This window comes from Salvelinus alpinus, chromosome 2, assembly GCF_045679555.1.
Source record: "Salvelinus alpinus chromosome 2, SLU_Salpinus.1, whole genome shotgun sequence".
Lineage (NCBI taxonomy): Eukaryota > Metazoa > Chordata > Actinopteri > Salmoniformes > Salmonidae > Salvelinus > Salvelinus alpinus.
In genome coordinates this window covers 54986507-55006855 of record NC_092087.1, presented here as the reverse complement: position 1 = coordinate 55006855, position 20349 = coordinate 54986507, and the positions used below count along the sequence as shown (strand labels likewise).

General features: G+C 45.3%; 1 protein-coding gene across 1 annotated transcript in view; it reads right to left on the bottom strand.

The window, feature by feature from the left end:
* The window catches only part of LOC139564991 (LHFPL tetraspan subfamily member 4 protein-like), an 84610-nt gene extending 65075 nt beyond the window's left edge, over nucleotides 1–19535 (bottom strand). The window contains exon 1 of the mRNA XM_071384967.1: nucleotides 18425–19535. Coding sequence (XP_071241068.1) covers nucleotides 18425–18830 — 406 coding nt within the window. The 5' untranslated portion in view covers nucleotides 18831–19535. The remainder of the gene's footprint in view (nucleotides 1–18424) is intronic.
* Between the last annotated feature and the right edge of the window lie 814 nt (nucleotides 19536–20349).

The window sequence follows — 20349 nt, the reverse complement described above, 5'->3', positions numbered from 1 at the left end:
TTACATTGATGCTATTGGTGTCCCTAGGGGGTGCCAGATGAATATAAACTGGTGGACTAAGTGACAGCTGGGTTTGAATCTTCTGTCTGTTGGTGGTGTACAGTTAATAAAAATGTGGACAGAATTAACTACATTCATTTTAATGTCCAGAAACTGGGCAATTGGACTCAACAAGGCTTCGAGGCGGTCCATGGACAATTGGCAGCTACGTCCCTGATGGCATTTCAAAATAGAATCGCGGTTGATATGTTATTGGCTGAACGGGGGGGGGGGTCTGTGCAATGTTTGGTGAGCAGTGTTGTACTTTCATTCCCAATAACACAGCTACGGATGGGAGTCTGACTGTAGCATTAGAGGGACTTCGTGCCCTTAATGGTAAGATGAAACAGCATTCTGGAGTGGACACTTCTATGTGGGACTCATGGATGGATGCCTTTGGTAAATATAAGACGCTGGTTTCCTCTATCCTAGTATCTATTTCCGTTTTTGCAGGCATTCTTGTACTTTGTGGATGCTGTTGCATTCCATGTGCGCGGACGCTTGCTAGCCGTGTTATCACTGCCGCCATAGACCCTAGTCAGGAAAGGGCCCAAATGTTTCCATTGCTTGATGATGGGGAAGCTGGACCTGTCTATCTATTTGAGGACTAAGATACTTTTATGTCACGTCTCTTGTGAGACGTGAAGAGGGGGAATCAAAATTTGTCTTCTGACAAATTTTAACTAGTTTATTCACGTCTATAAGACGTGAAGAGGGGGATTTGTAAGAAATTGTATTAGATATTGGTAACTTGTTTTAACAACTTCTCAACATTAGCTATAGTTGACACAACATGCACACAACCCCTCTTTCTCTTGGACATATGCTGATCTCATTAGACGACAACCACCGACACACACAACTCCCCTCCCCCATGACAATTATAGACACACACAACTCAAGGTTGGAGCACAAGACAAAGGACTGTGGGAAGAGCCAATGGAATGTCGACATCAGGCCTGATCAGGACTACCCAAGACCCAGATCGACAAATCGGAAGGCCAGACTACCAGATCAACCTACTTTGCTTGTTGCCTATATAAAACTGTACAACTGTTTAAACTGCCTCTTTTCCAGACGATTCCATACGAATCAGACAGAAAGGAGCTGTGCTGCACGCTTTGCCTAATATTTTTACACTTGAATAAACCTGCCTTATTATACAATTATCCACCTCGTCCTATGTCTCCACTTGTTCTCCTGTCTCCAGTAAACGTTTTATCAACACCACCCATTTTTATTTATTTATATTGTACATGGATGGATGGAGAAGTACACTCAGTTAATCAAACTTTCTTTGGACACAATGCACACATAATCACCATAATGACCATTATGTGTCACATTCGTCCACAATTCAATGGGACAGCAATGGGAATTTCCTTCCTGCATGTTGTACAAAACAAGAGCTATTGTACAAAACCAGACCTGTCCCCCTCATTATCGGGCTTTATCTCTAACTATTACTCTGTTGTCTCCTGGAGCTAAACACAGTTCACTTTAACAGCAACAAATCAATGCTAAGTAGGCCAAGTCCTGCTTAGAAGTGTGTGGCCAAAAGCAAAATAACAATGGCGAGAGAGAAGAGAGAACGACAGAGAAAGATCTCGAAAGATCGGTGTTCTCCAAATGTAGGCTAATTAGACACAAATAACGACAGTTCCCCGCAGGCCCAGAGGTTTCTGTTTCTCCCTCTCTCTCTAATTCATGGATGAAAGGAGGAGAGAACGAGAGACGGAGACAACCTCTGTGTGTTTAGGAGTGTGCGTTGTGTCGCCGGGCCTCACAGGGGAAGTGTTGTCAGTCGAATGTTTTTTCGTGACGAGCAAGAACGTGATGCAGCTGGTTGTATACGTGGTCAACTTTATTGTTTCAAGAGCGCTAAATCAATGCCACTTGGAGAATCCTAGCCACGCTGACTGCCATCGCCTGCCATCTGAATACACTGAATCTCCAGCTCCAAGGGAAATTAAACAACCCAGGTAATCAGGGGTGGAATTGGGATTGGAGTGAAATTATTTTTAAAAATGTATGTTTTAGAATAGAATGGAATGGAATACAGGATTTTCATTGGTGTGTTCCCAGAGTGACTTTTTCCAATTGAATCCCTGCAGGTAACATGGCGCATGTCGTCACAGCATTTCAAGACAAAATCACCACACTGTTCATACCTGACAGACAGTCTGTGCACTTCACAAAACTCAGAACAGTCGCCACAGATGACCCATAACTTTTGCAACATTTCAACTACAATATATTCGTGGATGTGTTGGGGTAGCTGAGGGGGGTGGGGTGGGGTCTTCTCTTACCCCAGTCATCACAGGCCTCTCCCCTGACCATGCTGCAGTGGAATGTGAAGTTGTTGAACTGCAGGCAAATGACACCCTGAAAGCTGAGTCGAGAACAGGTGTTTCCCACTTCTGGAACACGGTCCCTGACACAGAGTACCCAGGTATGAAGCAGTGAAGTGAAGTCCTTTTTTTTTGTGAGCAGGAACCTTTGTGAAGCAAAAACACAGGAACAGACTGCCCACTGCATTACTAGGATTGGCCATGACAAAGTACAAGTACTGCATGAGGAGAGTTGAGGAGCAGCAGGCACACTTCCGCTCATCAAATTAGTAAGCATGTTGCTCTTACATAGGGGTGTTCATAACACATGACTAGGCTTATTTGTTCTATGAGAAGAGTCAAGGTACAGTGCCCCTCATCAAGATTCAACTTTTAATGTCACATGCACAAGTACAGTGAAATGCCTTTCTTGCCAGCCCTGAACCCAACAATGCAGCAATCAATAACAATGTAATACTAAAAATAACAAGGTAGAACAAAGTATAAAAATAAGAAATAAGAAGAACACAAGAAAGTAAGTAAGTGTACTATATACAGGGTCAGTTCAAGTACCATATTTACAATGTGCAGGGATACTGGATCGATAGAGTTAGATACTGATACCTGTACCCCCCGCACATTGACTCAGTACCGGTATCCCTGTATATATAGCCTCGTTGTTGTTATTTTATTGTGTAACTTTTTAAAACTTTAGTTTATTGAGTAAATATTTTCTTAACTCGTATTTTTCTTAAAACTGCATTGTTGGTTAAGGGCTTGTAAGTAGATATTTCACAGGAAGGTCTACACCTGTTATATTCGGCAAATAGAGCCTGTGTAATATGATTCCACCTTAATCCTATATTGTATTTTTGCTCGTTTGATGACTCTGCAGAGGTCATAGCGGGACTTCTTGTACTTGTTCCCGTCCTCAGCTGTAGCCTCATGGTTGTCTGCGATAGCCCTGTGTGAGTTAGCCCTATCCTTTAGCTTACTGCCAAAATCAGCGTTGATCCAGGGCTTTTGATTGGGGAAGCAGCGAACCTTGACAGTGGGGACAACGTTGCCGATGCATTTCCTAATGAAGCCAGTGAAGGAGGTGGTTAGCTCGTCGATGTTATCGGCGAAGTCCCAAAACATATTCCAATTAGCGCTAGCAAAGCAGTCCCGTAGCATAATCTCTGATTCTGCAGACCATTTCTCAACGGAGCGAGTCACGGTTAATTCCTGTTTGAGCTTCTGCTTGTAAACAGAAAGCAGGAGTACGGAGTCATTATCTGATTTGCCGAATGGTCGGACGAGGGAGAGCCTTGTATGCTTGCTTGTGGGTAGAATAACTGTGGTCTAGGCCTTTATCGTCCCTAGTGGCGAGGGAGACTTGTTGAGGGAAGTTGGGCATCACGTGTCTTAATGACGTGGAATTAAAATCGCTGGCAACCAGAAAAGCAGCCTCTGGATGTAAGTTTTCCTGCTTGGCTGAAAACTCCCTTGGGAGGTAAAAAGGTTGGCATTTGACCATCGGGTATTCCAAGACGGGTGAACAATGGGTCGACACTTCCACCGCACTCGAGTCTGCACATCAGTTGTTGTTGATGGAGAGGCAATCCCCTCCCCTCGATTTCCCTGACTCCACTGTCCTGTCATCATGGTGAATGGAGAATCCATCGAGTTGGATAGCCATGGGGGATATCTTGTCCGCGAACCATGTTTCAGAAAAGCAGAGAATATGGCAGTTTCGAGAATCCCGTTGGTAGCAAATCCGCGATCCGAGGTCATCCATCATATTATCAAGTGACTGTATATTGGCCAGTAGAATGGAGGGAAGAGGTGGCTTGTTCTCCCTTCGCCTTAATCTTGCCTCTGTAACATTGGCCTTTCCTCTTGGGTAGCCCAAAAATTGGGTCGGAAATTACAGAAAGAGCCAAGGCAAGATGGAAATAGCAGGAGTATGCAAAACAGTGTTTTAAGCTATTAAGCAGGCTATTAAGGAGGTTTGCTCTTATATAGGGGTGTATATACATGGCTGTTTGTTTTATGTACTGTATTTGGAGTGCATTTTTATAACAAATATTACATTAGCAGACAAAACTACGTAATTGAGGTATGTCCTTTTAATTTGCGGTTAACGCTGTAAGGTGGCGGCTCTCTCAGTGATTGAATCCTGCCAATGTGGCACCCTGGCAAAAATGTGCGACAACCACTGCTTCTTTTTGGCCTCGAACCGGGCCTGCATTGCCTCCACAGTTGAACCAAACAACCCTGTGGGAGAAATCGTCTCATTGAGGTACATCTGTCTGTCCCTCTCCGGCTCCTGCGAAAGCGCCAGACAAAAATGATGCTCTCCCACCACAGTAGTTCCCATGCTCTTCCAGAGCGCCAGAATGGGGTACCGGGACATGCGCAGAATGAAGTCGGCTGTAACAAGGATCTCATCCAGGAGCTCTGCGCGGAGCTTTCCTGCGGCCAAAGCCGTGCCTATGTGTGTGTGTGTGTGTGTGTGTGTGTGTGTGTGTGTGTGTGTGTGTGTGTGTGTGTGTGTGTGTGTGTGTGTGTGTGTGCTCCTCCAGCAACCTGCAGCATAGTGACAGACGAGAGAGATTGGGCAGCCACCCCCTCTGCATGATACACCTTATCCAGCTGAGCAGCCGAAAAGCGACAGTGCTTGTTAGGGAGCGTAGGATTCGCATTAGCCATGCCCTTGTTAGCCAACGGGGCTAGGTAGCTAGCTAGCTTTCTATCCACTGGAGGCATGTGCACCAGCCCTGCCCCCTCCATCCCCCACAGATCCATGAACGGGGCACAGCCATGCAGCATCAGTTTAGCTGAATGCGGGTTGGACCAGGTTGCCGTCAATGCTTCGACGATGTCAGGAAACAGGGGTAGGTTGTGCTTGACTGTGGCAGCCACACGGGGAAGGTAATTCCCATCTAACCTCGATGACTTCTGCCAAGGGCGTGAACACGGCCATACAATAGATGGCCCTAATCACCCCCAGACACACCTGGCTAACTTGATTGGTCATGTAATCATTTGGCGAAGTGCAGTCTTTTGTTTAGACATTAGCGTGCGTAGCGTGTAGGGCCGTGTGAGTGTGCATAGAGATAAGAATAAAATCCAAGGGTCAACTCAGATAGTCCATGTAGCCGTTTTGTGAGCTATTTAGCAAGCTCAACAATGAACCGGCATAATCCCAACTCATACGACTACCAACACAAACTGATTGTCATAGCTGTAGTATGAATCTGCAGTTAGCTAAAGCTAACCAACTAGGTTGAATGTTCGCTAGCTAGCTAACAGGCTATAACTAGCAATGGAAATGGATTTCTGATTTGAATAATATTACTACACAGATCATACACGTAACGTTAGCTAGCGAGCCAGCAAGCTCACGTTCGCTAGCTACCTAACAGTACGCTTTAACTTGCAAATGAAAACAACGTTCTGACAAAATTAAAAATTATAATATCTGAAATATGTAGCTAGATCGCTTCACGGCAGACTGGAACCATTTAACTATTTGTAGCTACATCTTGTTTGGCCAGCGTTGTGTCAAGTCTCTCCAGTTCACACTGACCGTGGCATGTGTAGAAAGTAGCTCATCGTAACTTTTTTCCAACTGATTTGTCAATAGCGCCTGCTAAATTCAGGGCATCAATGTTTTTGAGAAAAGTACCTAAACTTTTGTAGTTCTCAATGGCTAACGTTATGTCTTTAAAAAAAGCCACAATAGAAAGGATTATCAACACATACTGAGCAGCTCATGTTATAGACAGATGCATGCTACATGGAAGACCAATCCAAACTCATCTCCCGGCATGTCCAGCCCATCCATTATCTCAGCCAATCATACTGTAGCTAGCGAGAAGGTTCCTGTATTTTTCCGCATTTTGATGGAGGGAAAAAAAGACAGTCAAATGCCTCTCCTGTGAAGAGACAGCAACCCCTCTCAGCAACCCCTCACGTGCGACATACACACACACCTTCTTGAAAACGGATCATTTCGCTATCTTTCCCTCCTTCCCTCTCTTTCCCTCCTTCCATCTCTCTCTTTCCCTCCTTCCCTCTTTAGGTGCTGGCCTGGTCCTGGGCTCCGGTGTGGAGCAGCTGTCCCTCTCCTGTCCCTGACTGGGCAAGCGTCTGGCCTGCCAGCCTGCAGCCTGGCACACAGCGGAGCTCCACCGCAGAGCCTAGTGAAGAGGGAAGGCCCCAACTCAGAGCTGCACCACAGAGCTGATTAAACTATCATCTCCGCCCGGCCTGAGCGCATTAGGCCCATATCCAATCCCATTAGGCTGCTCCCTCTCTTACACACACACACACACACACACACACACACACACACACACACACACACACACACACACACATCAAAAAGCATTCTTTTATATTCTCTCTTCCATGCACATTTTTACAGAGGGCTTCTGTTCTGAGGCTCCATTCTGCTTGAAAATATCAACAAACCTATTGAACCCCCTCAAGAAACACACATGCACACACATTCACAGCAACCCCTCACGTATCTCTTATTAATGAGACAGAAATACTGTACATATTGATTACACACATCCAGACAATTACCTGTCAACTCCTCTTCACTACATTGCACTTAACGCTGAACTATTCCAAAAGCCCCTGCCAATGAATTTAACTTGTACTCCCCTTTCCCTCTCTGCTTCCTTCTCCTCTCCTTCTCTATTTCACCCCTCTTCCCTCTCTCCTCTACCCTGGGAGGTGTGTGTGTGTATGCGTGTACCGTTCGGCGGTGATCTGCCATCGATAATGGGGTTTCGTGGGGAGTGTACAGTAATTGGCGGAGGCTTAACGTCTGGGGGAAAGGAGAGGATTATGGGAGGGAGAGTGGGCTGCCGCGATGTGAAACCCTGGGCAGGCACCCCCTCTGATTGGAGCTTAAATCTGCATTAACAGGGTCCCCACTGGCACCCACACAGAGCCACAACGTACTCACATGTTCTCCCTAGTTTATTTCCCTCTTACTTTCCCCTCTCCCTTCTTTTGTTCTTGATTCTGTCCTTCTCATCTCGTGTTATCATTCCGCATGTTTCTCTGTCGTTTGTTAGTTCGTTCATTAATTTGTTCTTTCTTTGGTTGGCTCATTTTTGGCACAACATACTCCCCATACAACAGCCATTTTCATGAGGTTGTTGATCGAGAGATGAAAGGGAGGGAGAGAGAAAGAAGCACAAAGATGGAAAGAGTGAGAGAGAGAGAGAGTAAAAGGTGCAGGGATGGAAAGATAAGAGGCAGTAAACGGTAAACTCCTGGACCATTTCAATCTGATTTAAGGTCTGTGAACCAAATTGTTAGCTTTGGTGCAGTGCTTTATCGCAATTTTATAATCAATCCCAGTGTCAGACCGCAAAAACTACACAGGCTTTTGTTTACAATATAACTTTGATGATTTTTAAATGTTTCTAATTTAATTTAATTTATTAGGATCCCCATTAGCCGACGCCAATGGTGACAGCTAGTCTTACTGGGGTCCGACACATAATGAAAAAAACATTACGTAAATTTACATATAGTACCAGTCAAAGGTTTTGTAACGGGTGTTCTCCTCCTCTTCGCTTGAAGAGGAGGAGTAGGGATTGGACCAAAGCGCAGCGTGGTTAACGGACATAATGAATTTATTGACAAGACGAACACGATCTACACTTGAATGATACAAAATAACAAAACGACATAGACTGACCTAAACATGAGAACTTACATAGACACGAAGAACGCACGAACAGGAACAGACTACATACACGAACGACAACCGAAACAGTCCCGTGTGGTGCGACATACACAGACACGGAAGACAACCACCCACAACAAACAATGTGAAACAACCTACCTTAATATGGTTCTCAATCAGAGGAAACGTAAAACACCTGCCTCTAATTGAGAACCATATCAGGCAACCCATTAACCAACATAGAAACACATAACATAGAATGCCCACCCCAACTCACGCCCTGACCAACTAAACACATACAAAAACAACAGAAAACAGGTCAGGAACGTGAAAGGTTTGGACACACCTACTCATTCAAGGGTTTCTCTTTATTTTTACTATTTTATACATTGTATAATTTTTGTGAAGACATCAAAACTATGAAATAACACAAATGGAATCATGTAGTAACCAAAAAAGTCTTAAATAAATCAAAATATATTTTATAAATAACACATATGGAATCATATATTTGAGATTCTTCAAAGTAGCCATCCTTTGCCTTGATGACAGCTTTGCACACTCTTCGCATTATCTCAGCCAGCTTCACCTGGAACGCTATGTCACTCAATGTATTTATAGTTTTCAGTTTCCACTTCCTCAGATGGTTTATATCAGCAATTGAATTAGGCCTATATATAATATTACTGCACATAAAGAGTTATCTCTATTGAGAGAGAGAGAGAGAGAGAGAGACACACACAGAGACACAGAGACACAGAGACAGTGTGTGTGAAGGGACCAGGTGAGTGTGGATGAGTTCATGAATTACCTCCTACCTTGTGTTCCTCGTCCTCTAGGCCTATTTATCGCTCTCTCTGAATGGTTATGGTGAGCTCTCGGTCGATGATGCGACTACATTCTCACCCACGCACACAGACAGACGCAAAGACAGCTACAATGCCACCGCTGAAGGTGACAACACGAAGTCGTGACTCCCGTATGTGTCTAATAAGATAGGACCATATTATCCAACCTAACATTTACAGGGGGTCTCACAGTGATGTCATTACGTAAAGCTACTGTAAATACCTGGATATGGCCCATTTCTTGACATGGTATGGCAATGAGTGTCTCTTAAGATTACAACATTGTAAAAGATGTTTGTAAAGTAGTGCCTTTAAAAGAGCAATTCCACCACTTTTCAACCTCATTTCCGTTATCTCCAGTGTCTACAAATGTGGAAATGGGGCATTTCTATGTTTTGTAGAAAGAATATGAAGTTAAAAAGTTCTACCCAATGATATCATCAAAAGTCCAAAGTCCCAATGCAGGTGTATTTATTTCAATATCAAATTAACCAATTTACCACATGGTGATGTCACCCTGGAAAGCTGAATGTCCCGCCCAGGCAAACCTGTTGATTAGAAGGTCTGGTGTAGATTGTATTTTCAACCAGCAACTATCAGGAAATAACATCGATTTTTTTTTATCACACTTTTACAGCTGTTGTACAATATGATACAAAACACAGGATTTTGACTGCACTGGGCCTTTAAACTTCTCAGTCCATAAATACTGGAGGAAAACTGTCACTGGGAGAAATGCTGCCCGTCTGCACACTTGTTGGCACCTTTCGAGCCGACAGTCAATATCTCATTGAACTCAGCAAATCACCTATGCGGCCTATCTTTTAGAGATAACTGAGTTACTGCTGAGCTTGTACTAGTATTAAAAAAAAAGAAGACATTTGCAGAAATACACTGTAGTAGCCTACTACATTTTAAAAGAATGTTGCCAATAACCGTTCTACTTTTGAAGCAATGTCATCTAGGCCTCCACCAGTCCAGCGTGCCGTATTGTAGTCTTCCCTCCAGTCTCTTACAGAAGTCTATTGGAGGATATCACTCATTGCTACTTGCTCGAAACGTACCTGCTCTCATGATTGAAGACAGCTATACTTTGGGTGTAGAAGGCATGTAGTCAATAGAGGATGAGAAAGGCTAATACATAGAATCAGTACTCCTGCAAGAGCAGCTCTGATTACATGTTTTTTTCCCCCTTCAGTTTTGAGCAGCTGCCAAAGTAGTCCACTACAACAACAAAAAGATATGTTGATTTAAAAAGAAAAAAAGAAAAGCACAAGTGCTAAAAGCCGAGATCGAACGCGACGACCAACAGTCCTCTGAGCTTGTTCCAGGCGAAAGGTGCAAAAACGAATGTACGAAAGGTGCAAAAACGAATGTACAGCGAGAACAGCCACAGTTTCATACCGTCTGCCTACCTGGTGATACACACGTCGCATCCTGGGAAAGACAAAGGATAGACCAGAGCAGGTATGGGCAACTTTAATGGGGGTGGGGGCCACAAAAATTGGAAACTAATCATTAGGGCCCGCAGTGGCTCGCGAGTCTGCGTACACACATCCATACCCACACATGCAGTCAGAGCCAGCCCTAGCCTTTTGGGGGTCTTAAGATAAATGTTGTTGCCTCCCACCCCCCTCACCCATTGTGAGCAAAACATTTTAGCGACCACCATATTTGACACCTGATAACACAGTTTTGACAATGGCCATTTAAAAAAATAATCATGTCAAAGCTGGTTTGCTTTGACACCCCATTTTGCCATGGGGTGGAGAGAGGATTTTACAATTTTCTAACTAATTTAATGCAATTCTACTCATTTTGCCATGGGGCGGAGAGGAATTTGGGGCAGTTTTAAATATGATATTGGGGGCCCCCCCTATCTCCACAGAGGAACTCTGGAGCTCTGTCAGAGTGACCATCGGGTTCTCAGTCTCATACCAAAGGGTCTGAATACTTAGATATTTTTTGATTTTTTAAAATAAATTGGCAAAAATTTCTAAAAAACAGTTTTTGCTTTGTCATTGTGTGTAGATTGTTGAGGGAAAAAATAATGGAATACATTTTTTAATAAAGCTGTAACGTAACAAAATGTGTGTGTGTGTGGGGGTGGGGGTCAATCCGCAGGTGTACACAGGGGGTCAGTTTCCCATCCCTGGACCAGAAGGAAGGAAGAGGAGGGGCGACAGAGTAAGAGAGAGTGAAGGGGGAAGAGGAAAACAAGACACTACATTTGCGGCTTGTAGAGAGCTTTTCATACTACAACCGAACCGAGTATAGCCAAACCAAGCTGTACTGAGCTGGCCCACCATAGTAGCTGGAATCGTGCGGAAAAGGTGAAAAGTAAATATCCAACACAGTTTGGTTTGGTTCGGCACGATTGTGTGAAATGGTTATACTGTAGGAGCCCCTAAAAACCAATTCCATGTTATGTCATGTCAAACATAACCTTTATGGCAGAAAGGGGGAAACTGAAGCTGGGAGATGAAAAGGTAAGCACACTGCATGAGAAACGGAACTACATGTACAGTGCCTTCGGAAAGCATTCAGACCCCTTGACTTTTTCCACATTTTGTTACGTTACAGCCTTTTTCTAAAATTGATTTAAACGTTTTTTTCCCCCTCATCAATCTACACACAATACCCCATAAGGATAAAGGAAAAACAGATTTTTGGAAATGTTTGCTAATTTATATAAAACCCCCCCCAGAAATATCACATTTACATAAGTATTCAGACCCTTTACTCTGACATGCACTGTCAACTGTGGGACCTTATTTAGACAGGTGTGTGCCTTTCCAAATCATGTCCAATGAATTGAATTTACCACAGGTAGACTCCAATCAAGTTCTAGAAACATCTCAAGGATGATAAATGGAAACAGGATGCATCTGAGCTGAATTTCGAGACTCAGAGCAAAGGGTCTGAACACTTATGCAAATAAGGTATTTCTGTTTTTTTATTTTTAATAAATTAGCAAACATTTCTAAAAACCTGTTTTCGCTTTGCCATTATGGGGTATTGTGTGTAGATTGCTGATATATTTTTTTATTTAATCCATTTTAAAATAAGGCTGTAACGTAACAATATGTGGAAAAAGTCAAGGGGTCTGAATACTTTCCGAAGGCACTGTATACCTTTGCTTTTCTAGAATTCTATAGAATAACATTACACTGAATGAAAACACCTTGCTATCAGTAAAGCTGGAGTGCATTCAAATGAGTCTGTTGACTACTGTTGCATTCCTGGTGACAGAGGTGCTGATGGATCTCCACAGCTTACCATTAAATGTATATGTAGCATCACAAATGGAATCCTATTCCCTTTATAGTGCACTGCCTTTGAACAAGGCCTTGGTTCTAATATATCCTATCCCAGTGTCATCCAGCTGTGAATGTCTACCTATGCCACCTCTCTCTCTCTCTCTCTCTCTTTCTCTCTCGTTCCCTTTCCATTTCTCTACTTCCCTCCCTCTCTAGAGACAGTGACTTGGCAGAGCAGAAAATGAGGAGAAATTTGATTTGAAGAGGTACTGAGTCCACCATATTCCTCCCTCTCCTGTGCACGCCATCCCTTCTCCAATACTATAACTTTGAAGCAGAACAATAGTGCAACAGCAGATTGAGGTTTCCCGAATCCCCCAATTTTGCCAATGCTGTGAAGTGTGTGTGTGTGTGTGTGCACGTGCATGCGTGCGCAATTACGCCAAGAAATATCAAAGCTAATACTCACCATCCATTTCCAAATCTCACTCTCAAATCCGCACTTTGACTTTCTCAACTACATGCACGTCTCACGCAACTCTTATCTGAATTCACAGTCGGTGGCTACGCACATTTAGTGCGAATTAAATTGCACGGTGTCTAATTAATTAGGGGTTAGTGCAATTTGAGATGTATGAGGGGCTTCTGTGCGACTGAGCGCATAATGTGAGTTGGCGTGCGTGTGACAGGTACACTACACCTGAGCTGAGACAATCTGTTCCCTCTCTTGCCTGTGTGTGTGCGCGCATCGCTCGCTCAGACAAAGTGCATGAATCGCACGGCACAGTGACCGAAATCCCATGTTTCTTTCACAAAAGTTGAAATACAATCCTAGAAACCAAATATTGAAATTTAAATGTTTTTTTAGAGTAAAGTACATCGAAAAAAAATCAAAAGAAAACTGCAAACTGAATAGGAGACCAAACAAGCAGCAAACAAAGAAGAAAGGCTTTTGAAAAAGTAACAATTTTTCATAAAATTATACCGTTTTCTTAGCTAGCTAAGTTGTTTACCTGTTGCTAGGCAGTTGCTAGGGACATTCCTGAAAGAAGCTAGCTAGCTAACAAGGAGTGTCTAGTTGGCAGAAGAGAAGAAGGGACAAAGAAGGGACAAAGTGGGACAAAATAAGGACAGAAGAAAAGGGAAAGGGGACATTAAGGTGAAGCAGTCCTCTAAAGACACAAAAGACAATAATACAAGAAACAACACTTCTATTGCCTCTCCCTCTACGATACGCACTTCCGGTTTGGTTTGGAGCGAGTAGTTGCATTCCGCTTTGCTCCACAGGTAGTATTACAGGTAGTATTACATTTCATTTCATTACAGTACAACAGTTTGATTTGTTTGATCTTAGCTGGCTACATAGCCGTCTTTGTATCCAAGATAATTGTGTAGTCTAGAGTAATTGTCGAGGTTACCTAGCCAGTTAGAGGTTACCTAGCCAGCTACATTTTACATTTACATTTTAGTCATTTAGCAGACGCTCTTATCCAGAGCGACTTACAGTAGAGTGCATACATTTTATTACATTTTACATACTGAGACAAGGATATCCCTACCGGCCAAACCCTCCCTAACCCGGACGACGCTATGCCAATTGTGCGTCGCCCCACGGACCTCCCGGTTGCGGCCGGCTGCGACAGAGCCTGGGCGTGAACCCAGAGACTCTGGTGGCGCAGCTAGCACTGCGATGCAGTGCCCTAGACCACTGCGCCACCCGGGAGATCACTTTCAAACAAAGTCAACAACGCAGCCACTGCTAGCTAGCCTATTTCACCAGCCAGCAGTACTATATCATTTTAGTCAATACGATTTTTTGCAACGTAAGCTTAACTTTCTGAACATTCGAGACGTGTAGTCCACTTGTCATTCCAATCTCCTTTGCATTAGCGTAGCCTCTTCTGTAGCCTGTCAACTATGTGTCTGTCTATCCCTGTTCTCTCCTCTCTGCACAGACCATACAAACGCTTCACACCGCGTGGCCGCTGCTACTCTAACCTGGTGGTCCCAGCGCGCACGACCCACGTGGAGTTCCAGGTCTCAGGCAGCCTCTGGAACTGCCGATCTGCGGCCAACAAGGCAGAGTTCATCTCAGCCTATGCTTCCCTCCAGTCCCTCGACTTCTTGGCACTGACGGAAACATGGATTACCACTGATAACACTGCTACTCCTACTGCTCTCTCCTCGTCTGCCCACGTGTTCTCGCACACCCCGAGAGCTTCTGGTCAGCGGGGTGGTGGCACTGGGATCCTCATCTCTCCCAAGTGGACATTCTCTCTTTCTCCCCTGACCCATCTGTCTATCGCCTCCTTTGAATTCCATGCTGTCACAGTTACCAGCCCTTTCAAGCTTAACATCCTTATCATTTATCGCCCTCCAGGTTCCCTTGGAGAGTTCATCAATGAGCTTGACGCCCTGATAAGTTCCTTTCCTGAGGATGGCTCACCTCTCACAGTTCTGGGTGACTTTAACCTCCCCACGTCTACCTTTGACTCATTCCTCTCTGCCTCCTTCTTTCCACTCCTCTCCTCTTTTGACCTCACCCTCTCACCTTCCCCCCCTACTCACAAGGCAGGCAATACGCTTGACCTCATCTTTACTAGATGCTGTTCTTCCACTAATCTCATTGCAACTCCCCTCCAAGTCTCCGACCACTACCTTGTATCCTTTTCCCTCTCGCTCTCATCCAACACTTCCCACACTGCCCCTACTCGGATGGTATCGCGCCGTCCCAACCTTCGCTCTCTCTCCCCCGCTACTCTCTCCTCTTCCATCCTATCATCTCTTCCCTCTGCTCAAACCTTCTCCAACCTATCTCCTGATTCTGCCTCCTCAACCCTCCTCTCCTCCCTTTCTGCATCCTTTGACTCTCTATGTCCCCTATCCTCCAGGCCGGCTCGGTCCTCCCCTCCTGCTCCGTGGCTCGACGACTCATTGCGAGCTCACAGAACAGGGCTCCGGGCAGCCGAGCGGAAATGGAGGAAAACTCGCCTCCCTGCGGACCTGGCATCCTTTCACTCCCTCCTCTCTACATTCTCCTCTTCTGTCTCTGCTGCTAAAGCCAATTTCTACCACTCTAAATTCCAAGCATCTGCCTCTAACCCTAGGAAGCTCTTTGCCACCTTCTCCTCCCTCCTGAATCCTCCTCCCCCTCCTCCCCCCTCCTCCCTCTCTGCTGATGACTTCGTCAACCATTTTGAAAAGAAGGTCGACGACATCCGATCCTCGTTTGCTAAGTCAAACGACACCGCTGGTTCTGCTCACACTGCCCTACCCTGTGCTTTGACCTCTTTCTCCCCTCTCTCTCCAGATGAAATCTCGCGTCTTGTGACGGCCGGCCGCCCAACAACCTGCCCGCTTGACCCTATCCCCTCCTCTCTTCTCCAGACCATTTCCGGAGACCTTCTCCCTTACCTCACCTCGCTCATCAACTCATCCTTGACCGCTGGCTACGTCCCTTCCGTCTTCAAGAGAGCGAGAGTTGCACCCCTTCTGAAAAAACCTACACTCGATCCCTCCGATGTCAACAACTACAGACCAGTATCCCTTCTTTCTTTTCTCTCCAAAACTCTTGAACGTGCCGTCCTTGGCCAGCTCTCCTGCTATCTCTCTCAGAATGACCTTCTTGATCCAAATCAGTCAGGTTTCAAGACTAGTCATTCAACTGAGACTGCTCTTCTCTGTGTCACGGAGGCGCTCCGCACTGCTAAAGCTAACTCTCTCTCCTCTGCTCTCATCCTTCTAGACCTATCGGCTGCCTTTGATACTGTGAACCATCAGATCCTCCTCTCCACCCTCTCCGAGCTGGGCATCTCCGGCGCGGCCCACGCTTGGATTGCGTCCTACCTGACAGGTCGCTCCTACCAGGTGGCGTGGCGAGAATCTGTCTCCGCACCACGTGCTCTCACCACTGGTGTCCCCCAGGGCTCTGTTCTAGGCCCTCTCCTATTCTCGCTATACACCAAGTCACTTGGCTCTGTCATATCCTCACATGGTCTCTCCTATCATTGCTATGCAGACGACACACAATTAATCTTCTCCTTTCCCCCCTCTGATAACCAGGTGGTGAATCGCATCTCTGCATGTCTGGCAGACATATCAGTGTGGATGACGGATCACCACCTCAAGCTGAACCTCGGCAAGACGGAGCTGCTCTTCCTCCCGGGGAAGGACTGCCCGTTCCATGATCTCGCCATCACGGTTGACAACTCCATTGTGTCCTCCTCCCAGAGTGCTAAGAACCTTGGCGTGATCCTGGACAACACCCTGTCGTTCTCAACTAACATCAAGGCGGTGACCCGTTCCTGTAGGTTCATGCTCTACAACATTCGCAGAGTACGACCCTGCCTCACGCAGGAAGCGGCGCAGGTCCTAATCCAGGCACTTGTCATCTCCCGTCTGGATTACTGCAACTCGCTGTTGGCTGGGCTCCCTGCCTGTGCCATTAAACCCCTACAACTCATCCAGAACGCCGCAGCCCGTCTGGTGTTCAACTTTCCCAAGTTCTCTCACGTCACCCCGCTCCTCCGCTCTCTCCACTGGCTTCCAGTTGAAGCTCGCATCCGCTACAAGACCATGGTGCTTGCCTACGGAGCTGTGAGGGGAACGGCACCTCCGTACCTTCAGGCTCTGATCAGGCCCTACACCCAAACAAGGGCACTGCGTTCATCCACCTCTGGCCTGCTCGCCTCCCTACCTCTGAGGAAGTACAGTTCCCGCTCAGCCCAGTCAAAACTGTTCGCTGCTCTGGCACCCCAATGGTGGAACAAACTCCCTCACGACGCCAGGTCAGCGGAGTCAATCACCACCTTCCGGAGACACCTGAAACCCCACCTCTTTAAGGAATACCTAGGATAGGATAAAGTAATCCTTCTAACCCCCCCCCCTTAAAAGAGTTAGATGCACTATTGTAAAGTGGTTGTTCCACTGGATATCATAAGGTGAATGCACCAATTTGTAAGTCGCTCTGGATAAGAGCGTCTGCTAAATGACTTAAATGTAAATGTAAATGTAAACCGAGGCCAGGGATTCCAAACAAAGTCAGCGGCTGTCATCTGTCACAGTTATTTGTGTTGTTGGCTGAATTCTCTCAGTAAAATAAAGAACAACAAACAGAGCTCATATGGCTTTTTTGATGCCAGACAAATCACCATTTTGTTTTACACGTCCTTCACTGGGTTCCATTCAAAACTAGTCAAAAAAGCAAATAATATTATATCCTATTCAATTGCCTGATTCGTGGTCGTGACAGAGCTATATACACTAGTGCCATTGCCATGTTATGCGCATGTAATTACGCAGAAATCCAGTTTGAAACCACGACAGGAATTCAAGAAACCAAGACAGGAATTCAACTGTGCATTCCCAATGATGAGAACTGAATTAACTTGACCAAGATTATGTGAAAAATATCAGGTATTGAAATCAGGCATGGTGTAGGCTATGGCTATATGGGCACTTGGCCACATACATAGAAACCGTGATCGCTGTTGTAATACTTCCCAAGGAAGTTAATGGGCATAATTTCATATAATTACACTATAACAATTTCTTTCATCCCCGATGTCACGTGGCCACAGTGATAAAGATTAAAACTTGAATCGGCAAGGGGTTTGATCGTCAAGGGGTTTCCCCCTCTCTGTTTCTCGCTCTCTCTATCTCACCCACTCTCTCTCGCTCTCTCTCTCTCTCACACACACACAGCCCACACGCCATATGTTTTACTTTCCATTGAAAATCCTATTTTCCCTAACCCTAACCTTATCCCTAACCCTAATCCTAACCCCTAACCATAATGTCAAACCATAATTGTAATCCTAACTTTAATTGTAACCCTAACCCTAAACCTAACCCCTAATCTTAAAATAGCCTTTGTCCTCGAAGGGATTTCGGAAATGTCCCCATGAGAGAGAATTTTCCTTGTTTTACCATCCTTGTGGGGACTTTTGGGGATTTCCGGTACCCACGACAATAGTAATACAAGACCACACACACACACACACACACACACGTACACACACACGTACACACACACACACACACACACACACACACACACACACACACACACACACACACACACACACACACACACACACACACACACACACACACACACACACATAATAGGCTACAACAGCACACCCAGGTGTGCTGTTGGAGGAAAGTAATGGACCCCTCAATGTTTGTAAGCAGAATACATGAATTGCCCCATCCGTGGTGGTTGCTACCCAAACGCCAATATCTTACCACATAGCAGCTGCATCCAAGCGCAGGTCTTGTAGACAGTGGCGGTGTTGCAGAAGAAGAAGAGGATGAAGCAGGCGATGCATCCCAAGATCAGCACCATGGACAGCAACACGAAGAAGGTTGCCGCTTTAAATGCGCTCGAAGGGATGCTGCTGAATTCGGCGAAGGTTCCTTGGCAGGTGAGCTCCCGGTTGGAGTTCCCAGTGCCCACGCAGTAGTGGAACAAGCCGAAGTAGCCGGCGTGTGGGGTGTTCACGCTGTCCCCAATCCAGTAGGGCTGAATGAACACCACCACGTTAATAATGGCCAAACATATGGTGAAAATAGCCCACAGAACCCCAATGGCCCGCGAATTCCGCATGTAGTTGTCATGGTAAATCTTGGAGGCTTCTTGCGAAGGCAGCATTTTCCCCACCCCTGGCGTTACCCGTAATCTCCTCGTCTCCCCCCTATCTTCTTCAATGGTCCCTCAGCTACGCTTTTGATATGCACACTCCGGGGTCTCTAACATATGGAGATAAAAATGTTCTTATGCAAATTACACAAAGGTCTGCACTGTCTCCCCAGGTCCACTGTCTCCCCAGGTCCAGGTCCAGGCTTTATTTAGTATCACATCCAAATGGTTTCCAAATGACGGAAGACCGAAGCGTTAAGCCCAAAGCGTGATTCAACAATGATGGGGAAGATCCTCCCTCCTCTCAACACGTAACGACACAGCAGAGTCGATCAAGCTCACATTGCACAAAACAATGGTCTTGGAAAAACTGGATTAGACGCATTATTTGCCATTCACCACCACCGGCAGAGTGTTAATAATGAAGCTATACGACTCCCATTAGACCGAACGGTTCAAATGAGAGACAAGCAGCGCTGCCGAGCCCCACTGATGAATCTTCCGCGAACGAATTGAGATATAAGGAAAACGGGAGCATTCGTTACAAACGCCTGTCATGTTGTTACATACAGCCGGAAAAAGAGACCGATACTTGTCCTTTGAAGAATGAAGACGAGAAAAGGTGGGCTTTAGTCGTATCACTATACATACAAGACCCCATGGTCGTGGGTTTTAATACTATCTCCTGGTTTTCCCTCTCGCTCTCTCCTCCGCGCGATCACGCTCACCGGGGGATGTTGAGGGTTGTCGATGATGGCGCGCACACGTTTGAATATTGCAGAAATGTGAACGCCTCCAGTGTCCATACCTCACTGGTAATTCTCAATTCCCAACCAAACACAAGTTGATGTATAGCCTACAGAGAAAACAATTGTAAAATGGTGCATGGATGTATAGGCTATGCTACGGGGACTTACAGGGCTTAGCAAAACCTAATACTAAATACTAAATACTAATCCATTGACAAATTAATTAATAGGTGTTAAAACATGGCAATGATTTAAAGGCAACGTCAAGTTGGTTACTTTTCTAACCACATTGCATCCTGCACACTAAAAACAAATGGTTACATATAGTGCCAAATAAGGGTTATTTTGCTTTTAACCATAGGGGATCCCTTTTTGGTGCTATATATACTGAACAAAAATATGAACGCAACATGTAAGGTGTTGGTACCATGTGTCATGAGCTGAAATAAAAGATCCCAGAAGTGTTCCATATGCACAAAAATATTATTTCTCTCAAATTGTGTGCACAAATGTGTTTACATCCCTGTTAGTGAGCATTTCTCCTTTGCCAAGATAATCCATCCACCTGACATGTGTGGCATATCAAGAAGCTGATTAAACAGCATGATCATTACACAAATGCACCTTGTGCTGGGGACAATAAAAGGCCACTCTAAAATGTGCAGTTTTGAGGGAGCGTACAATTGGCATGCTGATTGCAGGAATGTCCACCAGAGCTGTTGCCAGAGAATTTAATGTTAATTTATCTAACATAAGCCACCTCCAAAGTCGTTTTAGAGAAT